Source organism: Chiloscyllium punctatum, chromosome 19, assembly GCF_047496795.1.
Source record: "Chiloscyllium punctatum isolate Juve2018m chromosome 19, sChiPun1.3, whole genome shotgun sequence".
Taxonomy (NCBI): domain Eukaryota; kingdom Metazoa; phylum Chordata; class Chondrichthyes; order Orectolobiformes; family Hemiscylliidae; genus Chiloscyllium; species Chiloscyllium punctatum.
This window is the reverse complement of record NC_092757.1, coordinates 61861836-61877939: the sequence shown is the minus strand read 5'-3', so window position 1 is coordinate 61877939 and position 16104 is coordinate 61861836. Positions and strand designations below refer to the sequence as shown.

Here is a 16104-nt window from a genome sequence, read left to right as displayed (position 1 = left end):
CCAAGACTTGAGGGGTTTATTAGATTGGTTGCATTACTCCTCAGTTTCCCCTCTGACACAAACACTTGAATCTTGCCTCCATTCCGATGACATGATTAATATAGTTGTTTTGAGTGGTATGTAACAGGCTTCTGTGTTCTCTCATGCTAGGGTGACCTAAATGGACTGCATGGGCTTGCACCATCCAACTTCCTGGAGGTGATACCTGGAGGGGAGACAGTGGAGGCAGCTGCTGGGAATATCACGTCAAGACTTTCTCCCACTGTAGCGCACAAAGAAAAACAGGTACACCAAGTATATCCTGTATTATGTAAAATACAAATAACATACTTCTTTTGTGAAATATTGAATGTAATATATAACAGTACTACTGGGCTCTGCGCAAAAGAATTCACAGGTAAAGGAGGGTTAGCAGCTCAAATGTAGTTGAAGCAAAGTAAGGAAAGGAGGAGAGATCATTTGGGAAGAGAAAGTGAGGCTGGACAGCATGTCAGGAGAGGGAGAAAAGTTTGGAAAGGAGTGAAGACAAGAAATAAATGCATACTGGAGAGGACAGAGGAAATGGGGAATAGATAGTCTGAGAGGAGAGGTGCAGATTGGCCAAAGAGAGGGGAGAGAAAGGAGGGTTTGTAAGTTGATGTTGCTGAAGACACTGTTGCAGCTGTCAGGCACTGTCCTTTGCATTGCAGCATGCACACCAGGAGAAGTTGCATTTTCATGGCAAACACAGCGTTGGTGCCTTACTGAAGGCCAGATAGATCACATCCACCATTCCAGCCTGATCAATCCTCTTTGTTATTTCTTCAAAAAGCTCAGTCAGGTTTGTGAGACATGATTTCCCGTACACAAAGCCATGTTGACTATCCCTAATCAGTCCTTGCCTTTCCAAATCCATGTACATCCTGTCTCTCAGGGTTCCCTCCAACAACTTGCCCACCACTGACGTCAGGCTCACTGGTCTATAGCTTCTGGCTTGTCTTTGCCACCTTTCTTAAACAGTGGCAGCACGTTAGCCAGCCTCCAGTTGTCCGGCACCTCACCTATCAATGATACAAATATCTCAGTGAGAGGCCCAGCAATCACTTCCCTAGCTTCCCACAGAGTTCTAGGGTACTCCTGATCAGGTCCTGGGGATTTATCCACTTTTATGCTTTTCAAGACATCCAGCACTTCCTCCTCTGTAACATGGACATTTTTCAAGATGTCACCCCCTATTTCCCTACAGTCTATATCTTCCATATCCTTTTCCACAGTAAATACTGATACAAAATACACATTTAGTATCTCCCCCATTTTCTGTGGCTCCACACAAAGGCCGCCTTGCTGACCTTTGAGTGGCCCTATTCTCTCTCTAGTTACCCTTTTATCCTTAATGTATTTGTAAAATCCCTTTGGATTCTCCTTAACTCTGTTTGCCAAAGCTATCTTTTGTCCCCTTTCTGTCCTCCTGATTTCTCTCTTAAGTATACTTCTACTGCCTTTATACTCTTCTAAGGATTCACTCGATCTATCCTGTCTATACCTGACATATGCTTCCTTCTTTTCTTAACCAAATCCTCAATTTCTTAAGTCATACAGCATTCCCTATACCTACCAACGTTTCCTTTCACCCTAACAGGAATAAACTTTCTCTGGACTCTCGTTATCTCATTTTTGAAGGCTTCCCATTTTCCAGCCGTCCCTTTACCTGTGAATATCTACACCCAATCAGCTTTTGAAAGTTCTTGCCTAATACCGTCAAAATTAGCCTTCCTCCAATTTAGAACTTCAGTTTTTAGATCTGGTCTATCCTTTTCCATCATTATTTTAAAACTAATAGAATTATGGTCGCTGGCCCCAGAGTACCCCCCCTGATACCTCAGTCACCTGCCCTGCCTTATTTCCCAAGAGTAGGTCAAGTTTTGCACCTTCTCTAGTAGGTACTTCGACAAACTGAATCAGAAAATTGTCTTGTACACACTTAACAAATTCCTCTCCATCTAAGCCATTAACACTATGGCGGTCCCCGTCTATGTTCGGAAAGTTAAAATCCCCTACCATAGCCACCCTATTATTCTTATAGATAACTGAGATCTCCTTACAAATTTGTTTCTCAATTTCCCTCTGATTATTAGGGGGTCTTTGCTCCAATCCTAATAAGGTGATCCTCCTTTTCTTATTTCTCATTTCCACCCAAATAACTTCCCAGGATGTATTACCAGGAATATCTTCCCTAAGTACAGCTGTAATGCTACCCCTTATCAAAATCGCCACTCCCCCTTCTCTCTTGCCTCCTTTTCTATCTTCCTATAGCATTTGTATCCTGGAACATTAAGCTGCCAGATCTGTCCATCCCTGGGCCACATGTTAGTAACTGCTTTGATATCCCAGTCGCATGTTCCTAACATCTGCCTTCCCTGGTAGGCTCCTTGCATTGAAATAAAGGCAGTTTAATTTATCAGTCCTACCTTGTTCTCTGCTTTATCCCTGCCTGCCCTGAATGTTTGACTCGCCTTCGTTCTCAACTGTACCCCCACCCCACCTTACCAGTTTAAATCCTCCCAAGCAGCTCGAGCAAATCTCCCTGGCAGTATATTAGTCACCTTGCAATTTATGTGCAATCCATCCTTCTTGTACAGGTCACTTCTACCCCAAAACAGCTTCCAATGATCCAAACATGTGAATCCTTCTCCCATACACCAGCTTCTCAGCCATGCATTCATCTGTTCTATCGTCCTATTCCTGCCCTCACTAGCTCATAGCACCAGGAGTAATCCAGATATTACTACTTTCCAAAACCTTTTTATATTCCTGCCTAACTCTCTGTAATCTCCCTTCAGAATCTCAACCTTTTCCCTTCCCATGTCGTTGGTTCCAATGTGGACAATGACCTCCTGCTGGCCCCTCTCCCCACTTGAGAACATTCTGCTCCCTCTCTGAGACATCCTTGATGCTGGCACCAGGGAAGCAACACACAATTCTGATTTTTCGCTGCTGGCCACAGAAGCCTCTGTCCGTACCTCAGACTAGAGAGTCCCTAAGACAATTGATCTTTAGAACCCAACACAGTCCTCATTACATTAGAGCCAGTCTCAATACCAGAAACTTGGCTGTTCGTGCTACGTTCCCCTGAGAATCCATCACCCCCTCTATTTTCCAAAACAGCATACTTGTTTGAAATGGGGATAGCCACAGAAGATGACTCCTGCAATACCTGCCTACCTCTCTCACCTTTCCTGGAGTTAACCCATCTATGTGACTTATCTGAGACATCCCCCCTTCTTATAACTGCCATCCATCACACACCCTGGCTCTTGTAAATTCCTCATTGCCTCTAACTGTGTCTCCAACTGATCCATTCGATCTAATAGGATTCGCAACCAACGGCATTTATTGCATATATAATCCTCAGTAACCCATAAACTCTCCCTAAATTCCACATCTGACAGGAAGAGCATATCACTCTACTGAAGGCCATTTTTGCTTCTTTCAATCTACAGACCCAGAAAAGAGCACTGTCTTATTTCTCTACAAAACGCTGCTCCAGGTTAAATTAATACTTATGGCTTATATTTTAAGTTTAATCAAGAGCCATAGCTCAATAAAACATATTAACAAGAAAGAACCCACTCTACTCACTACTGCAAACTTATTTTAAAACCACACTTAAAACATCTACTGAGCTGTTTCTGTGCTGTGACCTCTCCCAACAGATTCCTCCAAGATTAGTTGTGAATTTCACTGTTTTATAATTTTTCTAGACACACTTCGATGTCCAGCAATACATGAATTCAACAGCAAAGGCAGTAACTGCAAACTCTTTTAGTTAGCAATGTGGGTTTCTCTCTCTCTCTCTTGCACTGACCTCACCATGTGGTTCCTTAGTCTGTTCTTCTCCCTTTTAAAAGTGCTGTTGTTTTGACTTTTATAAGCAACTTTGTAACAAAGGCAGACATCGAATGTAGCGGGCTCAACTGTAGCATATACAAAACAACCTTTAGCAGCACGATCTGACATCCACTCCTCCCCACTAAAAACAAAAATACTTTGAAAGCCACGCAAATAAAAAAAAGGAGAAAAATGTTATACTAGCTGCCTTACAGCCAGATGGTGCTCCGCAACTCGGAGCGATTGTAAAACTGATCAATTATTCAAAAAAACAACCTTATGCATTTTTTATGCAACCCCAAAATAAACTGCTTTTTACAACAACAGGTGTAACTTACAAAGAGATGTTAGCAATCGACAACTAGAGGTGTACATGTGATGTGAAAAAAGCTTGCATTAAAATCCAAAATCAAGAGGAAAATGCAGTTTTAAAACGCAAGATGATCCTGTTAAAAGGAGTATATTTTTGTGTTGTATGCGTGTGCATACCAGTCTGACCAAGTGGGGTGGAAGTGTGTAAAGTACAGGTTTCAGTGAAAGCGTGTTGAAAAAATGTAAATTACATCATACTTAGGTTTGCTTCCTGGGTCTGCCACGTCCTCTCTTTGGCGTGACATCCTTATCTTGTTTTACAGCTAAAGGCTAGCTGGGCTTTGTACCTGTGTCACTCATCGCCATTTTTTTCTGCAAAAGTCAAAGTCAGAAGCAAAATCGTATCAATCAGTGAGGTATAGATGGTGTTAGAGTCGTAGAGATGTACAGCACAAAAACAGACCCTCCAACTTTGGGCGAACTCCTTTTGCCTAGCTTGCATGCGTGAGGCATTGTGCCTACCACCCCCCCCCCCCCCACCCCCCCCACCCCCCCCAATCCTCCACGGAAAAGAAGACTGAGTAGTTTTGGCTCTGGTTTGATAACAATTTACAGGCTCTGAGTCACTTTTGAATGAATGTGTTAACTAACCCTTTAATCTTTTCCAAGTCAAATTTTTGGGGCCTTTTTCAGAGTGAAGAATGTTTCTCTATATGTACTGAAATCTTTTGAGGATTTCTTTTATTACTGACCTTTTCTTTGAAAACCTGAATTTTTCCTTGTGTGATTCTTGCAGTGAGTTTCTTACTTTTGCAATCGGTGGCTGTGTTATGTTAAAGCTCTTAATCATATTACAATATTATCAAGTGCAACACTTTTGGAAAGTTCTGTTCTTGCTGCCTTTAACTTATTTACATATTGTTTTCTCTCAATCCATATCTTTTAGTTGTCACATTAACCTTTTTTTTGGAGAACGGTAAGTTTGCAGGTTTTAGCCCAAGAATTCTACAGTTCAGTCCTTTCACAAAATGTTCACACTCTGCAGGTATTTGGTTTATTCCCTTCAGATGATGAACTGGCTGAATTCTAATGGAGATAATGATTCATGCTTATGCAGTAGTCAGGTCTGATTGGAGCAGCTGGTTCTTATTAAAGCTCTTTTGTTCATTTACTTTCTTGTTTTAGCTGTTTCGCTTTCTTTTATTATAATATTTCTGTTTCTCTACCTTTTTCTATGGCAACAGAAGAAGACTGTTCATTTCAAGCGGTAATTAGCATCCAGGAAGCTTGTAAGTTGATGTTGCTGAAGAGACTGCTGCAGCTTTCAGGCACTGTCCTTTATTGCAGCATGCACACCAGGAGAAGCTGCATTTCCATGGCAAACACAGCGCTGGTGCAAAGAACAGAGTTAGAGGAAATATCTACAGCCTTGGGAAATATTTCCAAACAATACAATCTTTTCTATATCTCAGTCAAATTTAAACAATGCCCATCCCTCCATTCTGTCCTACTAGCACTTCAGGGTAGAGTAACCTTTCAACAGACTGCCCATAATCTGCATTCTATTCCCCTTGGCGACCAATGCGTTGATCTAAACTATTGTGCTAAAAGAAAGGGATTAAGTCAAAGTCAGAAGACAGTTCTTCCTTGTAGACTGTGAGAGTATTTATTCAGGGCCATGCCTAAAACCATAAGTATCAAAGAGATCAAGAGTTTCATAGGTAACCTCTGAGGGCTGAATTTTTGTAAAGTCAAAGAATTTGTGCATTAGGCAAAGTGGTGCTGGAACCCAGAATCCAGAGGTCCTGGCCACAAAACCAGCGCTCCTGTTTTTCTGGGTTATTGGGAGTGAGGAGCTGGGGGAGTTGTTGGCAGAAATGGGATGGAAGGTATTTCACACATCCACCGTTTGCAGAAGTCACAGTTCTTTTACAACAGTGGCTGCCTTCGAATTGAATCAATTTTGGTCATCCATGTTTCTGAAACAAAACATTTGGGGAAGGTGTCTAAACCTACTGGAGTTACAAAGAACAAAGAAAATTATAGCAAGGAACAGGCCGTTTGGCCCTCCAAGCCTGCGCCAATCCAGATCCTCTACCTAAACCTGTCACCTATTTTCTAAGGATCTGTATCCCTCTGTTCCCTGCCCATTCATATATCTGTCTAGATACATCTTAAATGACACTATCATGCCCGTCACTACCATCTCAGCTGGCAACCATACAAGGCACCCACCACCCTCTGCATAAAGAACTTTCCATGCGTATCTCCTTTAAACATTTCCCCTTCACCTTGAACATGTGACCCCTAGTAATTAAGTTCCGCACTCTGGGAAAAGCTTCTAGCTAGTCACCCCATATATACCTCTCATGATTTTGTAGACCTCAATCAAATCCCCCTTCAACCTCCATCTTTACAATGAAAATAATCCTCAACCTCACTTCATAGCTAGCACCCTCCATACCAGACAACATCCTGGTGAACCTTCTCTGCAGCCTGTCCAAAGCATCCACATCCTTTTGGTAATGTTTCAACCAGAATTGTACCCAGTATTCCAAATGTGGCTGAACCAAAGTCCTATACAACTGTAACATGATCTGCCAACTCTTGTACTCAATATCCTTTCCGATGAAGGAAAGCATGCCGTTTGCCCTTTTGACCACTCTATTGACTTGCATTGCCACCTTCAGGGTACAATGGACCTAAACACTCAGATTGCTCTGTACATCAATTTCCCCAGGTCTTTGCTATTTACCGTATAGTTCGCTCTTGAATTGGATCTTCCAAAATGCATCACCTTGCATTTGCCCAGATTGAACTCCATCTGCCATTTCTCTGCCCAAATCTCCAATCTATCTGTATTCTTTTACATTCTCTGACCGTCCCCTTTCCTATCTGCTACTCCACCAATCTTAGTGTCACCTGCCAATTTGCTAATCAGACCACCTATACCTTCTTCCAGAACATTTATGTACATTGCAACAACACTGGTACCAACACGGATCCCTGTGGAACACCACTGGTTGCAGTTCTCCAATTTGAGAAGTTCCCTTCCACTCCTACTCTCTGCCTTCTGCTGCCCAACTAGTTCTCTATCCATTTAGCTGGAACACCCTGGACCCCATGCAACTTCACTTTCTCCAAATGCCTACTACAGGAAACCTTATCAAACGCCTTACTGAAGTCCATGTCTGTGACATCTACAGCCTTCTCTCAACAATCAACTTTGTCACTTCCTCAAAGAATTCTATTAAGTTGGTAAGACATGACCTTCCCTGCACAAAATCATGCTGTTGATCACTGATAAGCCCATTTTCTTCCAAATGTAAATAGATTCTATCCCTCAGTATCTTCTCCAGCAGCTTCCCCACCACTGACATCAGGCTCACCAGTCTATAATTACCTTGATTATCCCTGCTACCCTTCTTAAACAAGGGGGCAACTTATGCAATTCTCCAGTCCTCAGGACCCTCACCCTGTGATAAGGTTAGATACTCTTTGGGAGTAGTCAGTTTCCCTTTTGGGAGAGGTCATGCTCCTCTTTGGGATTGTAAAGAGTCGATATCAGTATACATATGTGGATAAGGTCTTTGAATTTTTGAGCTGTTAAATTATTTAAATAACCTGCCCTTTAAATTCTAAAAAAAACATACAACCATAAATTGACACTAAGTTGGCAGACTGAGAATAAAACGTGAAAAGGAAGGATTGGGGGTCTTCAATTGGCTCTAAGTTGGCATCAGAATAATAAGGTACTGTAGTGTGGATAGGAAGTCATGACTTGTCACTGAGTTATCATGTGGGTATTACAGGCCATGGACTGATAAGGGCTGGTGGTAGAAAGAGGGGCATAGCTTGGCAAAGAGGGTATGGGAAACCATGGTCATGTGCATAGCTTGGCGTGGAGGAAATGAGGAGCCATAAGGCTGGGTGAATCACATAAGTTAATATGGATGACATCTTGAGTATGTGTGGGGTATGTGAAGGCTTGTTGGCTGATTTTGGTTTTGTTGTTTGTTTCAAAATGGATTTGAAGTGCCAGAGCATTGAGCCATGACTTTATAAAAGCCTACAGTGGCACACTGCAATGTCTCCGAATTACTTCCTGTGATGCCAGGCCTGCCTCTAATTAGTGTCCAGCCCCTATTCCCTTTGGCACGAAGGTCAGACCATTCAGAGCACTTCCTCCCAAGTCTGGCTCTACTCCCCAGCGGGAATGAAAATTCAGCCCAGAGAGTACATTGAACAGCCCTCTTAGCAATAGTGTAAAGGGAAACCAAAATGAGAATGATTTGGAGATTTGTAATAAGTATCCAGGAAATCATATTCATAGTGAAATGGTATGGTTAATATGTGACTGCAAAGAAACCTAATTGTCTAGTTAAGTAAGCTATTTGGAATGTAATCACATTTTCAAGGTGCATCTATGTGCTCACATTCTGATATTTTCAGAAATTAGCTTAAACTCTTGGGGTAACTACAATGTGTTTGGATAGCAAGTAATGTTGAGGGGTGAAGCAGCGACCTCTGGTATGAGTTGGTTCAGCTGCAGTTTCCAATCGCAGTAATTTCCTTGTCCATGCCGCCCCACTGCAGGATCCAAACTAGAGATTCATCTGGTGCAGCTCAGCAGGTGTATCATCTTCATGTGAGAGCTCCGTAGCTCTCAAAGCTGATCATGAGTGAGCATAAGCCTCAGATATCCCAAGATCGGACCATTCTTAGAATAAACAGCAACTGCAAAATCGCAGAATGTGGCCAAAAGGTTTGGGATTCTCTATGATTTGCAAGAATACTATTTAAATATAATAAAATCTCTCACAACAGATTAAGGGTAAGATTCGGCAGCTTTGCCTGCATTATGCTCTTTTGACTCTGTCCTTTGAACCAGCTTCAAATGTAGGACGTCATGTGTGCACTTCACCTGCAGTAATGCTAGATTACAGTAACCGGATCGTAGATGTGCTTGGCTGTGTCACTCACACTCGGGTTAGTTATAGAAGGACGTGTCACCCTTAATACAAAAGCAACATGCTGCGGATGAGGGCATCTGAAATAAAAACAGAAAATGCTGGGAATGCTTTGATCACTGATAAAAGGGCCTCATCCTGAAAGTTGAAGTCTGTTTCTCTCTCAATAGATTCAGCTGTGTATTTTTTTTGCATTTTCTATTTTTACTTCTCACCCTAGTTTTAGCTAGCTTTCCCACTTCTATTTGTTAGTTGCTTCCGGATTGTCATTAGTCCTGGCATTGCTTCTGGTATTTTACTGACCAAAAGGCAGACTCACGGTATCCATTAGCACCAATGATTTGGATGTGGAAAAAGTTGAAGTGAACTCAAATTAATCTTTTGATCATATATGACTTCAAAACCACAATGTTAATGGAATATAACAGGTAAGGGAGTAATCCACTGCATGAAATCAGCTTTCAAACCTGGCTTACTATTAGATTTTCTTCTTTACTGGTGAATCACCAGGAGAATTCGAAGGGGAAGTGTTGACTGATGAGGGTGCGCTGATTCTGTTGCAGAGTAGCTAGAATATGAGGTACAGAAGATTTGTCAGCTGAGGTATTTTCAGAAGTATGAGTTGCTGACAACATTATATGATTTTTGTTGAAAGGAAATTGATTTAACCTGGGTCATGGCCAATAACAGCCTCTTGCTTGCTTTGCATGATCCTGTTGTGACTGGCTAACACTGTACAGTCATTGCTTTTTGGATAATTTACAGCATTACATGGCTACACTGGCTTACAGTTTTGAAGATCCATGTTAAAAGTGCTGAGTTTGTGGTTCAGGTTCGCAAGTCTTAGTTATCTGTGAACTCGAACAGTGTCTATTCAGAAATAGAAGTCATCACAATGCATGATGTTTCCTGCTCTCTTGATATGCAGAGCAAGAATTATTAGAAAACAAAAGTTCAGCCTACTCAATTCTGTTTGCCTGGTATGCACATGATGCATTGATGATGGAGTTACTGACTATTCATAATGATCAATCTCTTACCATCTGAGGTCTGCTGTGCCAGTCAGTTGATTGCCTGCTTTGAGACAACTGGGCAACTTCTGTTATTTGGTACCTCATACTTCTGTTGAGCTCTTCTTTGGGCAGCACTGGTTTTGTGGCAATCTGTTATTAACTCGACAAGGTATGAGGCAGATCTACCCCATTTCTCAATCTTTGTCTCCCACTTTCCTCAGTCTTTGCCCTTTTTGAGAGAAGGTAAAGTGCAGCAAAGTGAAAAAGCTGTGTAAGAAACGTACAGTTCCCACTGTATTCAGATTAACAGAAGCAAATCAAATTCAATTGCCCCGTATCTTCTGCAGTGGCAGCTTTTGGTGTGTATTATGCCTTTTAATCTCAATTAATTCATGTGAGATAACTTATTTTGTGTGCTCACATGCCTGTGTCTCAGTTGTGTACATTAGACCAGAAGGCATGCAGTGTCTACAGTAAGATTGATGTAAACCAGTTCCTTCTGCACAGAGACAGAAAGCAACCAATAGAGTAAATCAGGTAGGAAGTAAGACCAACATGGAAGAGAGGCAGTATCTCATTAAGAACTGACATACTTCCACTCTGCAACAATAATGTGAGAATTTCTTCATAAATAATTATCTAAAATCAAGGCAGATAATTTTAAAATGTAAGTTTCCTTAAGTTAAAATCTTTAGGGTGGTTGCATGAAACAAATTCTAAATCAGCATTAAGTGTTTTCAAGTCTTCATTTTTTTCAATTGATGGCCAATTTTCACCCCTAGAGTTGTGCATGCAGCTTCCGTCCTGGGCTTGTTGTCTTGGGAAGAGTATTGTGCAGGAAGTACAATGAAGGTTCAGCAGACTGGTTACTTGGATGGTAGGCTTGTCCTAGAAAGGGAGATTGGAGAAATTGGGCCTATATTCTCTGGAGTTTTGAAGAACGAGAGCTGATCTTATTGAAACCTACAAAATACTTAAATGGATAGACAGGGCAAATGCAACAAATATATTTCCTCTGGCTGGGGAGCCTAGAACAAAGGGGGAGCCCCTTAGGGATTTTTTTTTTTTTATTCAGAGGCTTATGAATCATTGGAATTCTCTACCCCATAGAGATAGGAATGGTGTGTAACTGAGTATGTTCAAAGTCAAGATTGACAATTTCTAAATACCAATGACATAAGGTATTTTGGAGCTATTTTGGGAAAAAGGCACTGAATTGGCTTATCATACTGAATGGCAGAACAGGCTGGATGGGACTGAATAGGCTATTCCTTTCTTGATGTTCTTACTTTATAAACTAAGAAACAGAGTGTTGCTGGGAATGTGGACTGAAGTACTGAAAGTGGAAAACTGCGATGAAATCCCATGCAACTGTGATTGGCTTTGCCATTGCTCTGGTCTAAAACATCATCTTTAAAAGGAAGCTCATTTAAGGTCATTGGGATAAGAAAAAAAAACTTCCTGGAAACATAAATGACAAGCTGAAGGAGGATTGTTTTAACAAATTGTATTTGTATGCAGGATATGAGTGAACATCAGTAGTATTGGGAAATGGAAGAGAACTGACAAGCAGCTAGTTCTGCCCTCTGACTTTAAACGAAACCCCACAATAAAAAAAAATCAGCCTTTTCTGATCATCAGGGCCATTGTGGGGAGATTATGGTAGCTGAGAATACAGGATTTATACAGATCTAAAGCCAAACTTAGAATCCCTACAGTGTGGAAGCAGCCATTCGGCCCATTGAGTCCACACTGACCCTCTGAACAGCATACCACTGCCGTAACCCTGCATTTCCCATGGCGAACCCATCTAGCCTGCACGTCCCTGAACACTATGGGCAATTTAGCATGGCCAATCCACCTGACCTGCACATCTTTGGACTGTGGGCAGATACTGGAGCACCTGGAGGAAACCATCACAGACCTGGGGAGAACATGTAGCCTCCACACAGACAGTCACCTGAAGGTGGAATCGAACCCAGGACTGTGACACTGTGAGGCAGCAGTGCTAACCACTTTCACAGAAGAGCAAAGATAGTTGGATATAATGTCCAGCCTTTCTCTCAACTATTACTACGTGAAATTCAACTGGTCATTCATCCTATTGCTCGATGATGCTAAGCATAAAATTTTTATGTTTCTGAGTGCAAGAACACTGGCAATGTTATTTTGAAATGCTTTGATACATTTCTGATAAGAGTGATTGGTAATGGAAAAATATCAGACAGACTTTGAATAGAGATTACGGTGATTGTGACAAGCTTTACAGAGTTTGAATAGCTGTGGGCTAAGTAGCTATTGACATAAGGTCAGAATCATCAAGGTTTGATACAATATCGTTTGTCCTCAGTCTGAAGTGTCTGTTCGGATTGCAGCAAGTGTGTGATGTGGAGTGTGTCTCTTGCTGTCTAACATCCATAACGTTTATTCTGATTTTCTTCCCGCAGCTGAGCTCGGATGAAACTGTGGCTCCACAGCCTATGGTGCAAGAAACAGACTATCCTGCTGTTACAGGACTGTGTATGGACAATCAGGGATGCAGTGAGAACACCTCCAATAACAAGAAGAAAAAGGGTTTTTTTTCCAAAGGAAAGAAACTGTTCAAAAGGTTGGGATCCAGCAAAAGAGAATAACTCAAAAATGGGACCCTGGAGCAGCAAGTACTCCTACCTGGGATCCAGTAACAGAGAATGATCTGATCTTGAGTCAGGTATAGGTGTAGCTCTGACCTGGTTTCCAGCAGCAGAGTAACTCCCACCTGGGATCCAGTAATGGAGAGTAACTTGCATTCAATCTCTAGTAATAGAGAATTACTTCATCTTGAATCTAGTATATCAATTCAGACGATGCAGCCCCTTGGAAATGATTGGAAACTGAGTGGAATTGTTGACATCAAACGGGATCACATCCACTGCAACAGAATCCTGACCACGGCAAAACCTAAAGAAACTTCCACCATCTCTTTGCTGTGATGGAAATAATGATTGATTGGTGAGAAACTCTAACCTGCACTGAGTAGCTGTTGAGCATTAATCCTATAAAGTTATTAGTTGAGAATGCCTTTTTATAAATGGTAATAATTACAAACCATAAATTTTCAGCCAACTTGAAATATCTAGCTTCGGATCACCTCATTTGTAATAGTTCGAAGACCTATCACCACTATTGTTCATGCATTGACACTCCAGTTAAGAGCACAGAGTTGTTCTATTCATGACAATATTGTTTAAGATTTGCAGAGATATAAATCTCTGCATTTCATTAACCTCAGAGTTGGACAGGTAGTGCTTGAGTGATAAGAGAATTGTGGTCCAACCACCAGTTTGTTACTTGATGTAGTCTCACTGGTCCATGCCTTTCCAGAGTTGCACACTGGTGAGCTCTATACCTTGTTATCAGCAGTGACTTATTGTCTCGAGTTGTCACCATTTAATAAATTCCCAAAATGCTAGTGGTGCAAGGCAGGGATTTATGATCAGGGCTGATGTTCACTGATGAAAGTGACTAAAATGTTTTTAGAATGGCTCTATTTCATGATATATAGAAGAAAATGGGGGGTATATTATTCCGTGACAGATATCAGACTTCTGATGTCCTGTTTGTATGTTAGAAATTTACAAACAGACTGTTTAAAGTCTAGTCCATTAGGTGCAAAACTAGAAGGTAGCAACTTTGCCTGAAATCACTAGTGTGCAATGTGTCCATGTATTTTGAGATCTGATCCATTATATTGCTACAGGTGGGTAATTGGAAGGTTTGTCCTTTGCCTTATTCAAGAAAGACAGCTTAATGGATTTCTAAACATGCAAAACAGATTTTCAGATGCCAAGCCACAATACCCTGCCAGTTTTCAGCTGACACCCTCAGTTTGTGCACATTTACACTGTGCTCCAGGCTCCTGAGCAGCTGTCAAACATAAAACAGAAACGTATTTTCATACCTTAAATAATTGCCATCATGTTTAAATTCTTGCACGCCACTTTGTAATATACAGTCAAGATTTTGTAAAGAAGAGTTTATATGATTGTTTGTGACATTTATAAATATTTTCACCTATTGTTTTGCATGCATCATTGGGATCAAGTTCAGCTGTGCTCTGCATGGAGTGCAATTATGAATAGGGCCAGGCCCTAACTGTTAAATGCTTTTCCCTTGTTTCTACATAGAAATGTTTTTACTGAATAAAGTCTATTTTCACAGAAACTACCTATGTATTTTAGTAATTATTATAAACCGAGGAAAAGGAATGCAAGAATAGCTGTGGAGAGGCTACGGTGGGTGATCCTGACTATGAAACAGGAATATGAGGAGGGAGGGCCATGGAGAGAAATCACGTGCAGGATTCTTTTCCGATTTCTGGCCCACTGATTATGTAATAATATTAAATAATTTAAATTTAACTGAGTTTCACCATTCTGTTTGCACTGGAGTTTCAATACCCAACACGAAGGAATGTGGTTACAGTATGGATACAGGCCCTTCGGCCCAACAAGTCCACACCGACCCTCTGAAGAGTAATCCACCCAGACCCATTCACCTACTCTGTATTTACCCCTGACTAATGCACGTACCACTATGGGCAATTTAGCATGGCCAATTCACTTGACTTGCACATCTTTGGATTGTGGGAGGAAACCAGAGCACCCGGAGAAAACCCATGCAGGTATGGGAAGAATGTGCAAACTCCACACAGACAGTCGCATGAGGCGGGAATTGAACCCGGTTCCCTGGCACTGAGGCACCACTGAGCCATCGTGCCGCCCCACAGTATTCTTGGAGGTCAATCATCTCAGCCCATAGATATCATTGAAGGGCTTTCACATCAATATTGTGTTGGGGGGGGGGGGGGTGGTTGCAAATCATCTGCAGCTGCTTCATCAATGACCCCCCCCCACCCCATAAGATCCGATGTGGGTATCTTTGTTGATGATTGCATAATGTTTAGCAACTCCTAAAATACGGAAGCAGTCCATATCCAAATACAGCAGGACATGGACAATATCCAGAGTAGGGCTGACAAGTGGCAAATAATATCCACAAGAACCAGAAAAAACTATGACTAACAAGAGAAAATCTAACTATTATTACTTGATGTTCAACGGTGTTACCATCGTGGGATTCTGTGCTATTACCATCCTGGGTTTCCATTTAGCCAGAAACAAAACTGACCAGCCATATACATACTGTGGCTACGAAAGCGTATTCGAGGAAAGGAAATCATTTCCTACAGTTCCAAAGCCTCTCCAACATCGACAAGGCAAAAGTCAGAAGTATAACAGAAGCACTCCAGTTGCCTGTATGGATTTAGTTCCAACAGCACTTGAGAAGCTTGACACCATCCACGACAGAGTAGTCCACTTGATTGACATTCCCTTCAGTACTTATGCACAATAATAGCATATTGTACATCTGCAAGATGCACTGAGGCAACACACCAAACCCACCCACATTTTTCAAATCTGTAACTTCTGCCACCTGGCAGCAATATCTCCACAAATCAATTCCTCTCTCCTCAGCATCCTGTCTTGGAAATAGATCATCATAACTTTGACCTGGCAGGGTTAAAATTCTAGAACTCATTTCTTAACAGCACTGAGGCTACCCCTACAGCCTCAGAACTGCAGCAATTCAAGAAGGAAGCGAACCACCATTTTCTCAAAAGCGACTAGGGATTGGGCAATAAATGTTGGCTTAGCCAGCAACGCACACATCACATGAATGAATAAAATAAATCTTTGCATGCAATACCAAATTTATTATAATGGAATATACTATATTAAACTACATATGGGCACTGATTAAATATAATCAGGCCATCAAAACACTCCCCACCAAATCATTTTCATGCTCTGTCCAAAAATCTTTCCGGAAATAATTTAACAGCTAAATCTTTCACTTCATACCCTCTGACTTGAAGGATAGTGACTGGTGTTCCATCTGTT

General features: G+C 41.5%; 1 protein-coding gene across 7 annotated transcripts in view; it reads left to right on the top strand.

The window, feature by feature from the left end:
• The window catches only part of LOC140491403 (peripheral-type benzodiazepine receptor-associated protein 1-like), a 293538-nt gene extending 279173 nt beyond the window's left edge, over positions 1-14365 (top strand). For all 7 annotated transcript variants that reach the window (XM_072589528.1, XM_072589526.1, XM_072589524.1 and 4 more), the window contains 2 exons: positions 151-285; positions 12610-14365. In XM_072589528.1, the coding sequence (XP_072445629.1) occupies positions 151-285; positions 12610-12795 (321 nt within the window). In that variant the 3' untranslated portion in view covers positions 12796-14365. The remainder of the gene's footprint in view (positions 1-150; positions 286-12609) is intronic.
• The last annotated feature ends 1739 nt before the right edge of the window (positions 14366-16104 follow it).